The 21,771-nt window shown below is 40.2% G+C and overlaps 4 protein-coding genes and 1 long non-coding RNA gene across 5 annotated transcripts; 2 read left to right on the top strand and 3 right to left on the bottom strand.

Moving 5' to 3' along the window:
- Window positions 1-8,723: 8,723 nt before the first annotated feature.
- LOC122405121 lies at window positions 8,724-9,404 on the bottom strand. Its single transcript, XR_006259746.1, has 2 exons — window positions 9,184-9,404; window positions 8,724-9,095 (listed from the first exon to the last, which is right to left on the bottom strand). It is a non-coding gene; the product is annotated as an uncharacterized LOC122405121 (long non-coding RNA).
- A 2,789-nt stretch (window positions 9,405-12,193) lies between these two features.
- Window positions 12,194-13,405, bottom strand: LOC122405248 (DDRGK domain-containing protein 1). The gene is made up of 2 exons (XM_043409839.1): window positions 13,256-13,405; window positions 12,194-13,110 (listed from the first exon to the last, which is right to left on the bottom strand). The coding sequence occupies exons 1-2, from the start codon at window positions 13,338-13,340 to the stop codon at window positions 12,317-12,319; spliced, it is 879 nt and encodes a 292-aa protein (XP_043265774.1). The 5' UTR covers window positions 13,341-13,405; the 3' UTR covers window positions 12,194-12,316.
- A 23-nt stretch (window positions 13,406-13,428) lies between these two features.
- Window positions 13,429-14,522, top strand: LOC122405249 (transmembrane emp24 domain-containing protein eca). The gene is made up of 4 exons (XM_043409840.1): window positions 13,429-13,658; window positions 13,754-13,974; window positions 14,147-14,293; window positions 14,352-14,522. Exons 1-4 carry the CDS (start codon window positions 13,526-13,528, stop codon window positions 14,499-14,501), a joined length of 651 nt encoding a protein of 216 aa, XP_043265775.1. The 5' UTR covers window positions 13,429-13,525; the 3' UTR covers window positions 14,502-14,522.
- Window positions 14,523-14,657: 135 nt separating this feature from the next.
- Window positions 14,658-15,988, top strand: LOC122405250. The gene has a single exon (XM_043409841.1). It carries the CDS (start codon window positions 15,305-15,307, stop codon window positions 15,881-15,883), a length of 579 nt encoding a protein of 192 aa, XP_043265776.1. The 5' UTR covers window positions 14,658-15,304; the 3' UTR covers window positions 15,884-15,988.
- Window positions 15,989-16,042: 54 nt separating this feature from the next.
- LOC122405247 lies at window positions 16,043-20,148 on the bottom strand. The gene is made up of 3 exons (XM_043409837.1): window positions 19,570-20,148; window positions 18,824-18,997; window positions 16,043-18,728 (listed from the first exon to the last, which is right to left on the bottom strand). Exons 1-3 carry the CDS (start codon window positions 19,639-19,641, stop codon window positions 17,286-17,288), a joined length of 1,689 nt encoding a protein of 562 aa, XP_043265772.1. The 5' UTR covers window positions 19,642-20,148; the 3' UTR covers window positions 16,043-17,285.
- Between the last annotated feature and the right edge of the window lie 1,623 nt (window positions 20,149-21,771).

The following is a 21,771-nucleotide window of genomic DNA, read 5'->3' on the forward strand; positions in this document are numbered from 1 at the left end:
GCTCGTCCCGAGGCGTGACGCGCGACAGCCGGGGACGCCACCCGTCCCGAGGACAGCGAATCTATCGTACACCTAGTGATTTTTTTTTTTTTACTAGAGTTCGTGTGTCACGCATCGATAACAATGCATTTTCTCGTTCGGTAATCTGGAGTTACGCGCGACTCGATCTCGGTGATTTATCTGCGGAACAAGTTCAACCGGAACGCGGTAAAAAAACTCGCCACAAAACGCTATTAGCCACGGTTAAGCGACGTTAAACATCGGGTCGAGATAAGGGGATTCTTTTGTCGGTGTCGATGCGATTCGCTGCATAAGCGACTTCGCGGAGGCCAGTAACCTTGCTCCGTCAAGATACAGACCTCCCCGGCGATAAGGTCGAGAGTGACGTTTACTGGCTGTCGGTAAAAATGGTTCGGGCCTTCCGTCATGTCTTGCCAACAGTCAGAAAATTAAAAACCGATCGAATGGATTTGAATTGACGTAAATTTATTACTCAAATAAAAGTTTGCACGTCTCTGATTTAAAATATGTCGAAGACTCACCATTGTTGTAAATTTCCGCATTGACCAACGTTTCCTCGTCGTCCGTGTCTGGTCCTAGGGACACTGGAGTGTAGACAACTGATTCCCGCGCTCTCATCGTGTCGCGTTTCAAATGGACGTCTTCCTATCACGATGCATCCGCGAACTGCAACAATAATTTCAAACGAAGCAAAATTAATTTCGTTCCACTTTTGTTGCACGATGTCGAGTTCGAATCGACGCAGGATTGCAGAGTTAAAATAATCCTGTAGTGTAACTAGAAACCCGATTCGACTCGATGGCATTAGTTTCCAAAAGCGTATACAAAATGCGAGGAAACAACAAAAAGGACGAAAACGTTCCAAGAATTCGATGGAGTAGAAGACAAAATAGCGGTGCGGCGCGCGGTAGAATTCAAAGCTTGCGCGACGGCTGCACAACCACGCCATGACTCAGAAGGCCAAATATAGTGATTGCTGAGATTTCTGTAGATTTTTGACGAAAGTACATCCTGTCGTGCCGCAAGTACGCCTCCATATTCGCCAACGGAACTCGTCGAAAGTGCCGGTAAATTCTGAATCGTACGGGAACCATTGCGATCCATTAACCTCGAATATCGTGTTGTTTTCCCGCGTTTATTGGTCAATCGATCGTACCGATAGCTAGTAACGATATATCGATACACGACGAGAACATAGTTCGCGACAACCGTGAACCCAAAACACGATTCATAGATAGTGCAAGTAGAGCGCTGCAAATATGTTAATACCGTTACTCGGTATAATATCGTTGGAAAAAAATTTTGCTACACGGTTACGGGCATCGTTTTAACCGCAAGAATTTCAGGTTTGCGTTTAATCGTCCGCCGTTCGCGAAACGAAATTCTTGGAATTAAAATCGGCCGTTTGTCCGCTCGAGCGTGACAGACTCGACATTCTCGTCTTCGCGATAATGCAAATTAAGCGGAAGAGGAGCAATTTGGAATGATTACTTGGAAACGTCTTCAGGTAATAAAGGTCTAGTTTATTTGATCGCGTGCCCCTTGTTCCATATGTCTTTCGTGTGCTCCTACGGCCAACATCTGTGGCCTTGTACCAAAAATGGCAACCCCTCCCGAATCTTTAGTCAAACAATCCAACCTCTGTGTTTCACTTTCCGTGTACGTAGAACATCCGTTGAAAGATTCGACCACGTAATATCGATTCTACGTTAGGCTGGCCATGGTGCGGATCGATCAAACTGTCCGCGATCAAGAATTATTTCATTTATTTAACGTCTTCGTTGCACGATATTGCGAATATCAATTTATCATGGCAGATGGGATAAATTGTTCTAATTCAAGGATATCGTTATAGAGACTAGATTGCATCGACTAGTGGAAGTTGGCAACACTGATCGTCGACCATCTTGAATTATACGTGACAGTCTCAGATTCGAAATGATAATATTTCCTAAAAATGGTACTCTGACCCGGAAATCCGGTCACGTTGCTCCGATTCTCGTGCATTTTTAAGTACTCGCGCTTTGACTCGTCAAGCAGCGAGTCGCTACAGCAAAGTAACTTTTCTTCGTTAATAAACCTATCGAAAGCAGCGATTTGTTTTCCCCCCTAGCAACCGGTTTTCCCGTGGCTGGGTTCACGAGTCGTCTTCGTGTTCGGGATATAGGATCTATTTCGGGTAAGACGACCGCCGCCGTCTCGACGCACCGGTAGACGTCATTCTTCCGAGATGCGATCACCGAAGGAACGAACCCGTCGTTATGTCTAAGAATTTACCAGCTGTCGGTACATTGCAAACAGTAACGTATCTTTGGAAGGCAAATATTTTACCTATCGAGAATTCGTGTTCCACGCGTGCGTTTAGTAGCTCCAACTTCGAAGCTCTTTATTTCTTCCTAAACACATGCATTCATTTCTTTTGATACTAATCTAAAACGTTCATTTTATATAAAATGAAGGAGATCTCGGCGCAAGATACGTTGATCGTTGAAAAATGGAACAAATATTTTGTTGGTTTTGATTCTAAAATTCTATCGAAAATTGAATGCAATTTATTCGTATCGTTTTCGTGGATAGCGGAGTTAATTCGAGCCGTATTAATCTCTCCGGGTATTTGCGCGACGGAGCAGCGGATGCACGTGTGTTCACGAGGCACAGAGCGGTGGTTGTAACCACGCCTTTAGGTTCGCGGGGGGTCCGCGTTATACATGGAACAAAGAGGAGGAAGAGGACTGAACATCACGCTGCTCGATTTCTGCGATCCATTCCAGGAATCGATATTTTTAAACTGTTGCATTAAGAGCGTCTCGTCTCGAGTCTGAACGTCACTGGACCGTCTGGGAAGAGTTTCGACGTTTCACGGACGACCGTTTTCCACTTCGCAGGTAACCATCTCCGAACTCCCCCGACAATTGCACGACAGAAAGGACAGAAGGGAAAAGAAATTCTTCTATTCTTAGGACACGCTCCCCCACCCGAGCAGACCGCGGTTCTTTCTTCCCGTTTCGTTCAGCGGGGAAGCAGGAGGAAATCATCGATTTTATTCTATTTTTCTTCCACTTTCTTTCCATCCACCTCCCCCTCATCATTATATTTCTGTTTTTGTTGCATCGATACGGCGCCCCGACGAAATGGAATCGCGTCGGGACGCGTCGCGCTCGACTTAGAAATAGGTGGGCCAAACCGTGGACGCGAAAAGGGCATCGCGGAAATTCCTGTTTCCCTGTTTCCAGCGTCGAACGGTAAATATAGGACGTTTACAAGGAGATTTTCTTGCTAAAATTAAACGACGGAAGCGATCGGAAGAAACGCCGCGGGTGAAAAAATACGGGGTCCCGGCTGGAAATGTAAATACCACGGAGGGAATTCAGCCGTGGAACGAAATAATTCGTGCGATCGCACGCGGTTGTTGTATAATTGAAGTGTAACCGGGGATGTTAACGACAGGATATGTTAACATCCTGTCAACGAGTTCTCACGAGACATACTTACGCCACGATGGGAATTACACGTCGCGCTATGGCTTATTAAAGGAAAATTTCCGATCGATAGAGAAAAAGCCACTCGGCTGCTTTATTTTAAGACTCGTGATACAAGTGTACCGGCGAGAGAGAACGCCGCTGGATAGAATTCAGCCGCGGCGATCAGAATTTTTGAGAAACTTCATCGTTACCAGGGCTGTGTCTAGTTTAAAGCTCGGGGACGACGATGGAATATATTTTTAATGGACGGAAAGCTCAAATTTTAAGAGGGGCTCGTAGCTTCTTGCTCGACATTAAATGCTCGTTTTAAATGATGGTTATTATCAAATCAAATTGATACGAGCTCAAGAAATTGTATCGAACCAAGTTAATACGCGCATTAAATGCCTTGAATGATAATTCAATCATTATTTATTATGATTCGAAATGATCGTACACGAAAGAAGGCAAAACAGGTGCAGAGAAATTTGCATTAATGAGACGAAGAAAAACATTATTCTAATTGCCTTTTTTATAATCTTGATGAACTCTCGTAAGACTAAATAATGCACTGAATGGTCGCGTTACTCATGTTTGCATATCCAGTTCCTTCTATTCGAGCAATATGGTGCAATTTTAACTTATTTCTGGATATGATTTAGGAACAGACAAAGTAACAATTTTGTAGTCACTGTATCAACGAATAAAAGAGAAGTGCTAAGCTAGATTTAGCGTGAAATGACGTCGATTCGTGGAACTTTGTTCCGAAAGCGTTTACGGAAGGAGCACCGTCGAGGTCTCCGATCCGAGATGAATTTTCGGGATTTAGTAGCTCCGGGATCTATTACCTCGACCCTCGAGTTGAACGAACCGGTCCCGTCCGAGGACCCCGACGTCACCCCCGACGCCTCCGACGCCACTTACCGACGCTCTGCCCTTTGCACCCACGCGCGCACGTGCCTGCAGGCTAATGCAATAATGCGGTCGGGACTTCTGTCAGGGCTGAGCCCTGTTGCCACGTGGTTTATGCGCTGGCTGGTCCCAGAAGGTGACGAGAACATACGTAAATTGCCGCCGTCGTTACTTCCTGGTTATATTTAGGCGCGCGGAAGATCGAGTTTCGAACGGGGAAGACCCCACGGGTCTGCGATTACCGACCGAGCAGTCTGCTATCGGGGGGTGGTCCCCGATCGTCGATCGACTTCGACTCTCTGTTCCGCTTTCCGGGGAACAAATATAGACGTTCAGGTGTCCCCTGTTCCAAGACGTCCCTCGAGACTTTTTCATCGATCATTTTTTCTCTGCTCGTTGCTTCCCCCGACTCTTAAGCTCCCCCTAAGCTTCGAGGCGTTAACGCGGGGCACGCGCGCTCGCGCGATGGCGGACACGTGCGCCGCTGTGCACGCGATTGTCAAACACGGGACATCCGTCGAGCATCTTGCCTTCTCTTTGATGAAACAGTGCACTTTAGCGAAGCTGTAAACGCTCGAGACTCTAAAAATTTGACCCCCCTGGCCCTGGTCTTCTTTGGTAATCAATAGTGCAAAATTGTGGTCTGGTGCTTTGAATAGGTATTAATATTCTTTCCTGCGTTTTGGTAATTGAGAGACCAGGAGTTTACTATTCAAACTAGACCTCGATGGAGAAGTATCCTCCCCCAAAAGTTTAAGTCGTCCCTAAGCTCTAGACAAAGGAGTTTCTGGAGGTTGAGGATGGAAGGAGACGTTGTCCCAGATATCTGGGACGAGCCAGCTAGTATTCTTATCGGATCATTCGTCAGTTTTCTTTCCAGGGACGTAGCCTAATGAGCCTAAGAGCGTGCACGGGCACGCGCCCGTTGGGGATCACGGCGCGCGTAGAAATCTCCGGCTGCTCGCAAGAGGGTGTCTACTAGTAACTGTTGGCCGTCAGACAAAAATAGCGCCCCGGAGGCGTCGCACCTACGGATGCAACAAGCATTACCATCGACAGGGATGGGAGGAAGGAGGTCGTCGGGATTTAGACGCGACGGGCGCCCTTCGGCACGCATAGGGACGTTGTTCTACGTCGAACGAAGGGATCATCACGGAGGAAGTTCCGCTTCCGGTCTGCGTCGGGAGGCCCCCGTACCCCCGCTTGGAAATAGTCAAACAACTGGTTTGATCGAGAAAAATATTAACTAGACAGTCAAATTTTGGAGAATTTATTCCAAGGAAACGAATACAATGTTATTCGTAGCTTGATGAGTGAGATATTAGGGGTTTAGGAGAAGAGTCAGGATTTGCATCTATTTCCATCGAATTACTTTACAAGGAAAATACTATTCTGAGGGAATTTAACTAGTTCCACTGAGGTGGTGCCTGGGAAAATCGATTTTTTCATTTGGAAGAAACGAAATTTAAAATAGCCCTCAAAGGCAGGAATTACTTTATCGTAGAAACACCATTCACATACTAGGTTAAGAAAATTCGTTATATACCCCTCAGGACTGATCTTTCCATCTCCCAATAATAAGTCCAATCCTGAGCGATACATAGAGATCATTAATCCCTGATGATTCATGCTCATGTGCATTTAAAATATCCAAAATGATCAAACTAACTATCTAGTCAGCTTCAGTATTATAATCGTGCAAAATCCTATCGAAAACTGTGGATACACTTGATTCTCTTATTCTTAAACAATGTATGGTGAAAGCATATAGTCTTGTAGCAAATATATCACGAAAAACTATGCAACCCCAAATAGAATTCAACCTTAAATATCTTCCAAACTGTAAACCGTCTGCGCCCAAAACCGTGTATCGTTGTCTTCAGAATTTCGAGAACTACAGTCGTGAAAAATCTCGTTAAAAACGGAGGATCGCGGATGGGAGCCTCCGGAGAGGTTCCTTGGAAGGACGAGAGCCGGTCGCCGCGAATAGGAGCGTAGGTATGTAGAGCACGCGGTCGATTCGGAATCCCGAAAAAAGGAGTCCGTGACAACGGGGTGGCCTTTTTCCACGGGAATCGTACCCGAAGAGACCGAAAGCTCGCGAGTTATGCACCTTGAGGAGGCCAGACTGCTTGTGGGACTGTAGGACAAAAGCTCACCGGTGTGTTTCAGCCTCGAAATAGCAGCGTCGGGACGTCGACTCGTCGGGTATCTCGCGTTCCACGGAGCAACGACACTACTTTTCCTTCTTTCTCCTCTTTCTTCGTCTTCTTCTTCGTGGCGACGCACTCGATTCTTGCTAGGAAATAACGAAATAACTTCCGACCGAGAGCACGAGTTCGGAGGATGTCGCGAGATTAAATAAATAAATAAATTAGAGCGATAGAGCGCGAAACGGTAACGCGATGGTAACCTCCTCCCCCGACCCTCTAAGTACAGAGGAGGACCGACCAAGTCGACGCGCTTTGAACGACTGCACCACGTTGCACTCGTTCTCCCCCGAGCCACGGCGAAGCTCTCGTTTGTCCAGGAGCTTCCTTCTTTTTTGTTTCGGGTCTTCCTCCATGCTGCTTTCCCCACCTTCGAAGGGGCTTTCCCCTACTATTTTCTTTCGCACGGCCCGGAGCAAGATGGGATTTCGATGTAGTTCTTTATGACTTTTCCGAGACTCTGTTATCGACGAATCTTCCGATACTCGATGTATACGTTCTCGCGGGCCTGTTTGTTTTAAACTTTTCGCCGAGTTTATCAATCTCGAATGTTGATAAAAAATTTCGGATATTTTTAGCAGGTTTCGCCAGATTTCTTTACGGGTTTTCCAAGAGTCTTCGATCTTCGATGCGTATTTTATGGACCGTTTATCGTAAACTTTTCGCCGAGTTTATCGTTCTCGAATATTAATATGAAACTCTGGATATTTTTAGACATTTTTTATAGATTTTCCGGGAGTTGGTCGACCACGAATCTTCGATCGTCACTTTACATTTTGCTGGGTTTATTTTTCGAATACTTTTTTACAGATATTTTCACGGAATAGAAAAATATAGGTAATAGCTAACGTGACTCGAAGTAGATATAGTGTCTGACCAGTACGGAAGAATTCACTGAAATGCTCGAAGAAAGAGCTATTAGTATACGGTCGGAAAATGAAGGAAAATATACAAGGCGTAAAAAACCATAGAGAATTTATTTATGAAATTCGTTGGCCAGACATTGACAGCGTGATAATTGTATGGTAAAGAATGTTACATTCAACGTGTCTACGCAAATATCCAAGAACGTCGGACAGCTTACCATCGGCTATTTTTTCCGACTTCTGTGTCTTTGTCCCTTCGTGGGTCGCGTATCCGCCGGAACTAACCCACGATTTACTTTTTTTCCCAGTTTCGTGACTCGTAGAGCCTCGACTTAACATCCCCTCCAAACGGAAATCGCGCAGAATTAGTTTCAACCAAATTTTTTAAAGATTTCTAGCATTTATTTTTAAAAAATCTTCAGCTGACATTACTGTTGTTATAATATTATTGGATGGAGTCATAAGTAATAGAAGAGTTACATAACACCCTAGTCTAAAACGTATTCTCCATTATTAAATACAACCTTTTCCCATTTATATTATAAGCAGGTAAATTAAGATATTAAAGACTCGAGTAAGACCTTTACCTGTCACGATACCTCTAAAAATGGCGACACTGGATAAAACATTTCTTCGTACGGTCCTGACCATGGTCCAAGGCCCTTAGCTGCTCATATTTCTGTCAATTCACTTATTCCGGGAGCTGAAACGTGTAAACTTTGACACCAACTCGAGTTTACGACCTCGCTATATCGTGGCCCGGACTATACTTGATCTGAACTTGTCGACTATTATTTCTGAACTATTCAACCTTCTAAAATAAGGTAGGCATAAGTGCGAAAACGAACTACAGGTAATTTGGAATTCCCGAAACAATTTATTATCCATTACTTGAACCGGCAATTACTTATGACTCAACTCAATATAATTAATGATAGAACCCTTTCTAATAGAAGACCTTAAACCACCATTAATTATTCTATTCATTGAATATATTAGAATTATTATTGTGATTACAAAAAGAAAACAAAGAAGTGGAACTAATCTTAAAATTAAAATGCGAAAAGTGGTTCCATTTCCTAAAACCTTATGTTTAAAAAAATGATTTAAAAAAAATTTGTGATTATAAAAGGAAAAGGGTGTAATGAATTTCAGACTTTTAAAATTAAATGATGAAAGGCGATCCTATTCGTCACGACCTTATTTTCTAAAATGATTCTATGTACATGTCGCATGAAACAATACGCTCGAGATCACAATGGTACACACATTTTTATTCGCCTTTACATTTGATTTGCTAACATCTTTAAAGTATCACGCGTTGGGCAATCGGTCTACGTTTTCGTCGCATTCGGCATTCTAATTTCAAACTCCGGCGTCACGTGACATCGTGGAATGATCACGGATTCTGGATACTCGATTACTTTCGAGTCGCTAACGACGCGTCTGGAGCCATTTAACCGCGATACTGCCGGATGTCGCCATTTCCTTTGCAGAGACGTCAGCAAATGTGCATGTCGACGAAATTTTGCTTGTTCTTGTAAACTGGACCCCAAGAACCGTACTTGTCGTTCTTCTTCAAATCTTGCTGTTGTCCCGTCGACGAGGACCCAGTCTTGCCCTTCCTGCACATTGGGAAACAATATTTCCAGAAATCAAACAGGAAGAAAACAAATTTGTAACAGAATAGATTAAAAAATGTATCGGTTATACCTGACGTCGTGGTAGGAATCCTTTATCGTGGAATTCATGATGTTGGTGTGCACCATTGTGATTCTTTTAATGACCCCTCGATGGTTTTTAATGATACCTCTTCCCGTTGACCTTCTTCCGCCGATTTAAACCAATTCGAACCAATATTCAGCGGTGACGAACAATTTTTCACGAATAGATTGAATTTAGTCTCCGATGCTATCAGACACTTTAATTTATCACCTTGAAAATCAATGATCGCTATCGTTAGCAATTTTATAGTGCTCCATCACGGTTTTTTAGCAGTTAGGATACTCACTCTACGGCACGTGATGCAAATGAACCAGAACAAGTAATTCTAAGCGATTTCCAGCGTTACCGCGTCGACTCCCCTTGCGAGTTCGGAGGTTTTTAGCGAGCCTGTGCAGAAAAAGGAGCCATTAATACAAAATTTAATCAATATCGAGTTTGCGAGACTTTGGTGCTCCGGTATTTCAAAATTCTCGTAGCAGATATTTTTTGTTTCATCGATAGATATTTAAAGAAAACACCAAAAGAGTAGGTATATTTTATAGACTCAATTTTTTAATTTTAATTATCAAAAGAGACCCAGAAAGTCTACCTTTTCATCACGAGTCTCGAAACGTTTGGAAACCACTGTTCCACGGATATATGAAATTCGTTCGTAATTGCGCAGGATAATGAAAAACGGATCAAGGTTTCTGCAAATCCACTTCCTGCTGTCGTCGTCTGAAAACCGGCACGCACAAATGGAAACCTGTTTTTGCACTTACCTGACACTTGGCAAAAACGTCGGGGAGTTGCCTTGACGGTCGAAGACTTTGCACCTCATCGACACATAAGATCCTCTCGATCACTGTAAAACACTACTACGATCTTTGTTTTAATATCGAAGGAACTTCGAAGCCTTGGATTCTTTATAGAGAATTCGATTCGAATGGTCAAGTGGAAAGAGGAATTTGAAAATTAATGTTGCCACGAAGCCTCGAGGAAGACTGCAGGTTCTCTGGCGACTCCGTCGCTCTTACATAGTCTCCGAGTATCCCCTTCTTCGCCTGTTGATCGAGGATTTCGAGAGGGGATCGATCTCGATTCCTTCGATCCCACCAGAAAAATGTTCAATTGGTTTAATGGTTGTAAAACGTCATACGATTTTTTTAAATATTCATGTACATAAGCATGTACATAAATAACGTTTTCCACTCTTACAGATCCTCTTAGTCTACTTTGGGGGGTACCTAAATAATATTTAGCAATGTATAATTAATAAGAATTTTTTGGAAAGCAAGATTACGAACCGTTAGGTAACCGTGTCCTATTTTGATCTCAAGGAGGCAGACATTTTCTATTTTTCGACGAATTCCGCCATTTTGGTGCGCAGTATTTCACAGAAAATGAAAGGCAAAGAATATTTCGTTAATATTATTCGATGCAAATGAATTTCGTGACACTCCCTTAAATATACACATGTTTTCTCCCTCGTATTGCTAGGATTTCAAGATTTAGTAAATCATGAGTATGTTTGTTCCAGAAGTTTGACTCATTAATAATGTATATTGGTTAATGAACTTGACTTGTTATTCAAGCTGGGAAGATCTATTTTACAATTTTTCCTCGATCTATTCGCAGAACTATCGTAAATCAACGATTAAATTTTCCAAGATCGTCTATGATACACTAGTACGAATAAATTTTTAAAGTTTTGTTTTGATATTCGACAAAATAACAAAGTCGTAGAATGTTTTCGTGGACGTGTCAGATTGCACGAACAGGTCTGAACGCGTTTACCTCGAAACTGTATTTTTCGAACTGGTTGCCAAGATTTCTCGAAACATAATGACCGTATTTACTTCAAATTTTAACGGTACGTTCTTAGATATGCTGTTTACATTGAAAAATTAGAGAAACTTTGTGTAAAAAATCAAATTTCTCTATTATATTAGTAAGTTAGAACGGGAAAAATAATTGTCAAGCTCGAATTTAAGTTTTAAACATTTTCGACCCTGTTCCCCGATCATTCTGCTTTAATTGAAACAACAATTTTGCCCATTAACGATTCGCAACCACCGCATAATGTGTATCGCGATACATTCGTCGACGTCGGAGCCGTGCCCAACGAAATAAATTATACATTCGTAGAAAAATAAAAAATAAGTCGTGTAGCTTGCAACCAAAGGCAAACTAGAATCTGATGCAACATCTATCCACGATGTCATCAGGTTGTTGCTTTTCAACAACTGAAATATAATGGCCCGACGAAGGGCATCGACGAGACAAAGTTCGAGCATGGAAATGTTTCTAATAATTTAATTCTTTAAATGCTACACTAAAGTTATCTAATCCAGAACCTTTTAAAGTTTTTAACAACATAACACACTTAGGAGAGGCTAGTATTTATAGGGTACATTTTGTCAAATAACGGAGATTATATTAATAATATAAAGAAATTTACGGTTAAACTTATATACTTGCGATATTTTCTTTAACATAACTCTTTTATGTTCAGAAAAATGCTTGAAATAAACATTCGTAATTCTTGATATAAAGTTTTGAAAACGACTTTAGTTTTTTGAGAAAATGGAGCTTTTTTAGAAAATGTTATAAGAATATTTGTGCAGTATCTTTATAACAACGGGAATTCTTTTGCAATTAAAATCTTTTAATTAACTTACTACTTTTTTTTTGGTTATACGCCCACACGCGTCACACCTGTTGGGAAGTACTGGCCTAATGCATACAGATCGATTGAATCATAATTCTTACTAAGAATCGGAAAATTAATCGTACGAGGAAAGCTTGGTGCAAATATGTTTTATATTTTGAAAGACTTTTATTTACAATAAAATAAAATATTAAATTATAATAAGTAGGAGTTTGTATGGATAATAATTTCGATTTATCGAAATATATATTCCACACTGTATGAATGTATCACATTATAGAAAATCAATCCATAAATTTGTTATAATATATTTATTTTGTTCTATAATATAAAATATTGCAGGCTTTTTTTGTACAAACAAAAGAATTAAAATTTAATGCTTTTGATCCTTTCTTCTTCGGTCATCTTAAAAAGTAATTAACTTGAAATTAATAATTTACAATTGCAATTAATTATAATAAAAATGTAAGTCTATCTAGCTTCCACTATACTTCGTTTATTTTCGGGAGTTAGGTTTATCAATCGATTGGAATTTTCCGCCAATTCGGTGATGCTGATCCTACCGCGCTGTTTTATGAACTTCGCGACATCTTCGAGTTCCTGCTGCGAGATATAAATAAATTTCCCTCGATCGTCGATTATTCCTGTTAAACTACCGCTCGTTTGTAATGCTTGAATTCTTTCCACCACGTTTGCTGTCTTCAACCCAAAGGTGGCAGCCAGATCTTCTAGAACTACTACTTTATTCTTTTTAATATGTTCGACAAATGCTTCCAATAAATTCTCTTCGTCTTCTTGTTCCTCCTGCTCATAGCCTTCATCCTCTACGCTAAATGCTTCTTTCATTTTCAAATATTCCTCATGGTCTTTCTTCTCCTGCTCCTCTCTGGCTTTCTTTTCTGCTTCTTGCTGTTTTAATTCCTCCTCGCGTTCCTTCTCGTATTCTTTGTCCCTCTGTTCTTGGTACAGTTGCTCCCGTTTTTTACGCTCTTCTCTTTCCTGCTCGGCTGCTTCCCTCTGTACCTTCTTCTCTGCTTTGGCTGCCAATTTTGCTCGTTTCTTCGCGCCTATCTTCTGATCGGATATATCTGGTTTCTCGTCAGCCTCGTCATTACCCTCGTTTCCAGACACATCTTCGTCTTCGTTCGTCTGCGGAACGACGCTCGCTTGCATACGACGTCTAGCATTTCTTTGTCCAGCGGTTCGCCTCACTGGCCTGCCTTGCAGAACTCTCTCCGATACGTCGGTCTGTTTCTTCTTTGTACCTGCAATACATTTAAAACATTTTGCTCATTTCTGCCGTCAAAACATCTGTTTCAAAACAAACTTTGAGGTTAGGAATTTGCTCGTAACGGAACGAACATTTTTTTGTTAGCAACGTGTACCGTGTTATAAAAGACTAGAACGTACCGGATCTTTGTTGCAAGAACACCGTGCAAGCGACAATCAAAAGTGCAATTATAACAGCGACAATCGCCAACACAGTGACGTCCATATTTTGTATTTTTCTAAAATTCTCGACTTATCGAAGAAAGTTATCGATAGTGCCCAGTGGCGCCGCCACAATACGTGTATTAAACTGATTGTTTTCGAAGGTGACGTGTGCTGTGTAGTGTCTCGTACAGAATTTTGCTCGTAATAAGTTTTGCTGTGCCCTAACAGCACCTTGTACAAATAATCATGTGGAAATACGGAAGTATAATTCTTGTTTTTCTATGCATCCTCGAATATGGCACGGGACTTTATTTTCATATCGCTGAAGGAGAGAGAAAGTGTTTCATCGAAGAGATTCCAGATGAAACTACAGTTTTAGGTACGTAGTAATAAATATATGCCCACCAAAACAATAGACGTTTTGGTTAAATTTCACGCTTTATCAATCTTTGGACTTTATGGTTTTCTTTATAGTAAATTACAAGGTCGAATTGTTTGATCCGAGAACCGGCGGATTCATGCCGAGCAGTCCGGGTGTGGGAATGCACGTGCAAGTTCGGGATCCAGATGACAAAATGATCCTGTCCATGGTGTACAGTTCAGAGGGACGATTTTCTTTCACTTCTCACACGCCTGGTGAACATATTATTTGCTTGTATTCTAACAGCAGTTCTTGGTTCAGTGGCACACAACTGGTACGTAAACATGAACAGGTAGTATAACCCATGCAAAATATTTTGACCATTCGATGTTACCTCCTTTGCTTTTTATCATGATCAATGGTATATATATATAACTTTTAATGGTAAAAATATTTGCTAGTTCAATAGTATTATTAGACATAACTAAAATTGTTCCATAATCCAGCGAGTTCATTTGGACATCCAAGTGGGGGAACACGCCATTGATTATGGCAATATGGTCCAAAAGGAAAACTTCTCAAAATTGCAATTGAGAATACGCCAACTTATCGATCAAGTAGAACAGATAACCAAGGAACAAAATTATCAAAGGGTAACTATTTTTTAACATCTAATTCAGTTTCAATTGTACAATTTTCCTCTTTTTTTAGTATCGGGAGGAACGATTTAGGCAAACGTCCGAAAGTACGCATCGTCGTGTATTTTGGTGGTCTCTCACGCAATCTGTGGTCTTGTTAGTCATGGGGGCATGGCAAATGAGACACTTAAAGAGTTTCTTTGAAGCAAAAAAATTAGTATAAAAATAAAATCAGTTATTTCTAGGGTATTAGTCATCTTGAAAATTTCCTTTATCATCGCGCGAGACTCGTTATAATTTATTTTTTAAAAAAAATGTAAGCACTGAGTGGGTCTATTTTCATGAACGTTTCTATTGTATTTACGCGTGCAATCATTTTGGGTGCGTCCACGTGTGTTCATTGATCAGTGTATCCATACAAATCGATCAATTCTTCAGTATGATGGAAACAACTTATGATGTAATTTTTCATAGAAATAAAACTACTATAATTTTTATGAAATCTTACTTCGGTGCAGTTATTCGTGACACGGATTCGTGCTGCACAAACAAGGGAATATCGCAAATTTTGCACAAATGTTCATTGGTCTAATTCAGTTATTTTGCTGAAGGCATGTAAATTAGCAGGAAAAATGCTTGGAAAATATATTTCTCTTAATCGGAAAGTTTTTATAACTAAATTCAAATGTAGTTTAATCCTTGCGTTAATATTTTGTAGCGTACCCTTTTTGTTTTATCGCTTAGAAAAGTAAGAATTTAGATCTGGTGACTACGGTGTTATGACTTTACAGACGGTATATATAGCAGTTAAAGGTTAGACAAAATGGCGTCGGAGTACTTGTGAACTCGCCTTCATGCATAGTTGAATATAAACTTCTTCGATCTCCGTCTGTCAGAGACATGTTTGTGGAAAAATCTTGTTTGTATCAACATACACGTGTACTCGAAGAGTCCAATATTTACGTTTTTATTTAAAAAATGAGTGACGTGTAACCAAAGAATAAGTAAGAAAAGAAGACAGTCGTCATGTTTCCGTTGCGACAGATATTCCGACTTGGCACGCGACTGACTCTTACGAGAGAGCCTTCCAACTTGCATCAGTTCTCGTTGATTGCACAAAAAGAATTCAATAATGGTCAGGAAAAAATGTTCGTTCGTACGAAAACGAATCTCTGTGAATCACCGCAAGAGGACAAAAAAGAACTTGTCGAGAAACAGGTGCTTGGCAAGGTCGTAGCAAAACTGAAATTGATGTTCACGTGTAAACGTTGCAATTTTAGAAATAGTAAAACCATATCGAAAGTAGCTTACGAAAAAGGAGTAGTTATAATACGATGCGATGGTTGTAAAAATAATCATTTAATCGCGGATAATCTTGGATGGTTCGCGGAGATGCAGAAGGTTAGGAACATCGAGAAACTTTTGGCGGCAAAAGGCGAGACTGTTCGAAAGATACAGAACGATGTTGACGGATATCTCGAGGTAGTTGCCAAAGAGGAATTTTATACTTTACAGCATAATATGAACAGAGAACGTTTAATCGAAGAGCAAAAGAACGAGATAAGTATTTCGAATAAAAAACCTGAAACTTCGGAGGATACGTAGGAAAGAAAATATTTGAACAAATATAAATAGTTTTGAATTTATTGTATACCACTTATGGTCTCATTACGTACAACTTACAAGTATATGCGTAAAAAATAATATCGGAAGTTTGGTCGATATCGAAAGACATAAAAATTTGTTTTTGATCCTTTAAATTATATAATTACTAGAGTAAACAGTGCTGTTTTCGTAGTATGCATACTTTATACTTTTCCTTTAATAATATAAAATGTATATAATACTCTTAATATGTACAATTTGATAAAAAATACATATTCTCAAACAAAATTTCTCAGATCTTAAGATTCTCTAAGACTTGCCTTTTGCAATGCTATTATTGAGTGTAATATCGATAAAATTCAAATGGCAGACCTTGGCACATGTTGTAAAAAGTTACTATATATGGCAAGTTCTAATTGACAGTGTTAAATGTTTGTTACGTGAACATCTATTAAAAAATGTATATGTATAATACATTTTTTAATAGAGCTACGTTTCGTCAATAATAAAATGTATGAAACGTGGTTAAATCCTTTATAAATGTGCATATATAATACGTATATATGTATATAAAATATATAGTATTTGAAACAGATGGAATGACTTTATGCTCTTCCCTTATTATGTATACATACATATATATATATAAACTCTGGTTTTTGAAAAATGTATATAGATTTTAAAGGTCTTGCAGTGAGGGAACAACTTCAATGAAAGTTGCAGTACTGCTATAATGGGGAGCTATTAATAGATATAATAATATTAAAAGTCTCTAAGTACACCAGATAATGTAATAACATGCAAATTTACTTTCCAAATACTGTAATAATTTAATAAAACTTAGCTTGATTGTGCTATTAACCCTTTGACGGTGAACACAAGCTACACGCGTTTTCACACATACACGCTGAACGCTCATAGGCGTTTATCGCACGCAATCAATCGATCGTCCGAGTACCGATCAAAGGGTCGAACTATTTTATGATATAAGGCACTGTATCGTTTTTTTATTGCAATCAGTCATTTTTATACTTTTAAAAAACTAATGCTGAATCCCTTTCAGAATAATATCGTATTAATAAATTTCCTTGTAACATTTACTGGTTAATATACATTAAAAATCATTTTGTTTCTAGAATAATTATTCCTATACAATTGACAATGATTAAGAAGACTAGTGATTTTTAACCTAATCTTTGCACGGAAATAAAAGTAATTTCACCCCTTCACGTTTATAACAAAATTATAAAATATCAGCATTTAACTTTTTCATTACTCGGAAAAAGTAGGAATGAACTTATTCTAGTCATAACATAGACTAGCATTATTATTATTTTGGAGAATTAGAAATCTCTAAATCAAATATAGTTACATTTACGAAGTTGAAATTATTTTGGATCGTTTATACCCTTTTTGGTTTAGATACAACTGCATATTCACTATTATTATAGACTGTATGCTTTGGACCCATCGCGTTACTACTGGAAGCAGACTCGGAGTGATTTGATTTCTTTCTAATGACACCGTAACCGAGGTGACTATCATCCGCTAATCTAACAGCAGACATATCTTCGACTATATCGTAATTGGACCATGCAGTGTTTGTGTCAACTACCGAATTGTTTAGGGAAACATTGGAATGTGAATTGTTAGACGCGGTAGTAAAGTTCCCAAATTTATACGCACTTTTCTGATTAATGTTACTCGCGGAACCGAAATGTTCTAGTTTATCGTAATCAGGGTCATCGTCGTTAGATTTGCAAGATACGTAATTAATCGACGTTGCCATCGAATTATCCGTAATACTCGACTTACTTTTCGAAGAGTTCTGGGACGACAGCATAGGCATCATAGTTTCGTATTGGAAATCATCCCCGTTCTCTTTATCTTTGTCATTGTGCAGTAACGAGGTTGGTCTTTCTGTGTGATGTATGTTATCGATACCATGCGTTTTCCAAGCGTCGTTCCTTACTTCTACTATATCGTACGGATGTCTCTCCTCGTCATCGAGTATCGAACTTCCTATTGTTTTCTGCGACGACTCTGGCGAATTATCCCGATTTAATGCTTTATACTCCACGGACGCGGGCGAGTCCAATATCTCGGAATCTATGCTCTTCTTGTCTAATAAGCCCGCGAAAATATATTTTCGTGGCGGCTTCGCGGGTTTAGATTTCATGAGAGACAAAGAGGGTTTAGAAGATAAACTGGTATCTAAATTTGACGAGGAGATTGACTGTTTCTGAGAATTTTGCGATGTTGAAAAATCGATGTCTATCAAATTAGCAGAACTATTTGGGGAAGGGGGTAACGCTGCTCTAGAACCAGCTTCCATAGACAAAGCCGCGTGGTATTGAGCGTCGTTGCATTCGATACCCGGTATACCTTCTTCGTTCATTAATTTCTTCATCGACCTCATTTTTGAATACATGCAACGAAAAATCTCTTGCTGGCTACTGTGTTCCAAACGAAAGGAACCTTCCCCAGACTCGCATTTTCTTCCCGCTTCAAAAATGAACTTTCCATCTTTGTAACCGTATCTTCTGATATAGCGATACGGCCACGTGAACAACACTATATCCCCATCCATTAATTTCATATCAACCGCGGCTACTACGAGCGTATAATTTCTATTTTCTAAACCGCATCGCTTAGACGCGTCCGTTTCTGCTACTTTTACGGAAAACACTCCTTCGCCGCTGGTGCAGTAGAGATCATTGTTTTCTTCTATCGTCTGGTTAGAAACACTGTCTTTAAAAGCTACTAATTGAAACGCGGTTATCCAGTGACTCATATCCGATTCCGAGTAACATCCAAAGTAGTGGATTCCTGATTTTGTCACCACCTATGCACAAAAATCATAAAAAAAAAGTATAAGTGATATTCTTTGATCGTAGAAAAGGATAAGTGATACTGTTCAATTGCAAAACCTCTACTTACAGTGAACACATGGGACTGGTTACTCGGTGCAATCTTGATGCATGCATCCAATGTAATGATGCGTGGACTATGCAGCTGTAATACAGCCTCCTCTTGGTTGTCATAAATTTCTACACGCTTGATCCCATAGTTGCTGGTTCTGAACAACTGACAGAACCTCTTGTGCCATGTTTTCTGTAACAGAGCAGCATCGAACAAGATTTACGACCAACAGCTTATTTGAATCTGGGAAACTTTTCTCCAATACATAGGGTGTACCATTCGTTTCGCCAATGGATCAAGAACACAAAAACAATGCAAACTATTTAGTTATTCTTGTACTTCGGTAATACTTAATTGCAAACAGAGCTAACATAATCGTTTGTGTACAAGGTTTTCTATTGCTTATGTGTTCCCAATGCGGTGTTGAAGCAGGTCCCTGTATAACTTTAAAATACACTAATAAAGATCGATCGATCGTTTCGGGGACGAGACAGTGCATTCTATAAACTTCAAAGCATCGACGCGATTCAAGAGTGACGCGTGTCACGCTCGAGCTAACGTTAAGTCTCTACACGTTCTGAAATGTCTAACTTTATCACGCTGCTTTGTAGGTTATTTCTCGACGACGACGACCGATGACAAACAGTCGAGTCAAGAATAAAAAGAAAAACAGTAGAAAGAGTAAAAGCCGTGGAAGGAGTTTGTTTGACGACGGATCGCGAAAACCTAGGATACAGGGCTTGTCCGTTCTGACGTTAACCAACCTTCAGTTGGCCTAGCATTCCCTGTGGCGGTAACAGAAGAATCCCTTGTAACAGCGGTTCCTCGGGCTCCATAGTCTCCGCGGAACATCAGCAGCCTCGTCGCGTTCGCACTAGGTGCTCGCCCTTGTCCCTCGCGTAATTTCGAAAAACGGAATTTTTCCACTTTCACTCCCACTTTTTTCCGCCCGTCCTATTCCTCTCACTGGTACGCCTTTGCTGGTCTCGCGTTCTGCACGATCGTACGCGGCGTTTCTAACGATTTTCCCGGAGACGTTCAGCCCATCATAACGTATGGTGCTTGACATTGCACGAAAGCTTTGGAGCCCGACGTTAACGTCGACCAGATTTCCGGGAGAAAAATCGTTCGCCTCCGTGTGTGCGTGTCGCGCGCGATGCGTACGTGCACGAGGCGCGCAGTCGTGTAGTACGGGCTTCCTGACACATTCGGAGTGCACTGTCGGGGCTTAATAGAGTCACGCACGTCCTCCGTCCCGCGTGACGTCGGCCGAATCGTCACGAACGGACGTACCAGCGCGGCTATTCCCCAAGATAACTCCGCTGGTCTTGTTATTTCAACTCGTCGGTCACCAACTTTGTTTGCTGCGAATTTGTTATCGTTCGCCGCTCGTTGTTGCACCGAGCTCTTTCCCTTGGCCCGACATCCGTGGAATTCCACTCGCGATCGGACACGAAGACAATGGCAATTTAAATTCTACTCGGTTTCTTTCCACCTATGAGGCTTGTCGATCGAAGATAAAGGCTCGACTAAATTCTTTCGAAAGGGTCTGCTAAAAACCATGAAACTTTTTCGAAATAATACAAATTGTAGAACCTATATGTAATGAGGCTGCCTAAAAAAATGGCTGACACCATAATGGCCGTTCCAATATCAATAAATGAAAATCAAATTAATCTTTCCTTCCTCTAAGTAACACATCGACTCAATAATTCGATAACAGTAACAGCGATAAGTTTGTACTAATAATAATAACACCAAACGTGGTATAGCTGCGACTGTAATATCATAATGTGGTAAATTTTGTAATACCAGTAAAAATTGTAACTGGAACTATTAAATAGGAGAGTTTAATTAAATACGAATAATAAATGATTTATTACGATTAAATTCAAGGTCATTTGGTATAATATTATGAGCTTTATTTCTAATAATATTTGATTCGAAAGTTCGAACAAAAGGAACGGGGAATGCCCCTGGGACGAAGAATAAAATCGCAAAGCAACGATTCATTTTTCCTATTGGCGACGACAGCGCGTAGGTTGTAATAATGCAACCGTCGCCATCGGCTTTATCTCTGATTCCGCTACACGGAAGTGGTGTACCGCTGCGTTCCACCGACCGATATGAAACAATATAATTGTCTGTCGCGTTGACAGACACACGTAGCCAATGTTATAACACTAATCGTCGATGTCTTCTACGCACACGGTGGTCGACAGGGTAGCGACAGATCTCAAATTTTTTTAAATCGATAGCATACAGGTCGCTAATGATAAAATATTAGACATAGTTCACTGTTTTGACGATATTAAACAATTAATGTTACGTACTTCTTGATGTACTATAAATACTCGCGGTGGCGAAGTGCGACGATTGCGTGTCTTATAAATTACAGTTCTTGGAATAGGTTCCTGATAAATAAGTAAAGCGGATAATGAAACTTTGCTGGGTCACTTCTGACCCACGAGGAACAATCGATTAACTCAACAAAGAAACAACACGGGGATAAAACATACGATTATTTTTGCTTTTACTCCGTTAATAGCTCGTAGTTATATGCTCTGCAAAATGGCATTGTACACAGTTGAATCAGAAGCTTCGAATTAGGTCTAATCAGAATTTGAATCATCCGATGTTACGCATACTATCGTACTATCGCTATCGATAAATTACATTTTATTCTTTTGTGTGTCATATTCGTTACACATTTGTACCACAGTCCAAAAGACTTGTTTAGGGAGGGGGAGAGCAAAATATATTAAAGTACAGTTTTGGATCTTCTTTTGCACGATTTGAAATTTAATTTAAAAAAAAATAAATATATACTATCAAGAGGAACACTACATTTTTTTAAAAATCCTTTCCTCTCGCGAGTAGTCTCACGATTCGATCCGACGATTTCTTCGTGGTAGTAGTTGCGTTTGGTTGTATGCTGTTCGTACGTTTACAGCGAATTTTGCAAT

The sequence above is a fragment of the Colletes gigas genome, unplaced genomic scaffold, assembly GCF_013123115.1.
Source record: "Colletes gigas isolate AHSC1104 unplaced genomic scaffold, ASM1312311v1 Colletes_gigas_Sc00004, whole genome shotgun sequence".
NCBI classification, from domain to species: Eukaryota; Metazoa; Arthropoda; class Insecta; order Hymenoptera; family Colletidae; genus Colletes; species Colletes gigas.

Bases quoted from the DNA above. Each gene is read 5' to 3' on its own strand.
- LOC122405248 (XM_043409839.1), bottom strand. From the start codon at position 13,340: ATGGACGTCACTGTGTTGGCGATTGTCGCTGTTATAATTGCACTTTTG. The intron at 13,111-13,255 runs GTACGTTCTAGT...AATGTATTGCAG, and splicing joins GTTCTTGCAACAAAGATCCG to GTACAAAGAAGAAACAGACC.
- LOC122405249 (XM_043409840.1), top strand. From the start codon at position 13,526: ATGTGGAAATACGGAAGTATAATTCTTGTTTTTCTATGCATCCTCGAA. The intron at 13,659-13,753 runs GTACGTAGTAAT...TTTTCTTTATAG, and splicing joins AGATGAAACTACAGTTTTAG to TAAATTACAAGGTCGAATTG. The intron at 13,975-14,146 runs GTACGTAAACAT...TCCATAATCCAG, and splicing joins GGTTCAGTGGCACACAACTG to CGAGTTCATTTGGACATCCA.
- LOC122405250 (XM_043409841.1), top strand. From the start codon at position 15,305: ATGTTTCCGTTGCGACAGATATTCCGACTTGGCACGCGACTGACTCTT.
- LOC122405247 (XM_043409837.1), bottom strand. From the start codon at position 19,641: ATGGAGCCCGAGGAACCGCTGTTACAAGGGATTCTTCTGTTACCGCCA. The intron at 18,998-19,569 runs GTTGGTTAACGT...GCTCTGTTACAG, and splicing joins GAATGCTAGGCCAACTGAAG to AAAACATGGCACAAGAGGTT. The intron at 18,729-18,823 runs GTAAGTAGAGGT...TTTTGTGCATAG, and splicing joins ACCAGTCCCATGTGTTCACT to GTGGTGACAAAATCAGGAAT.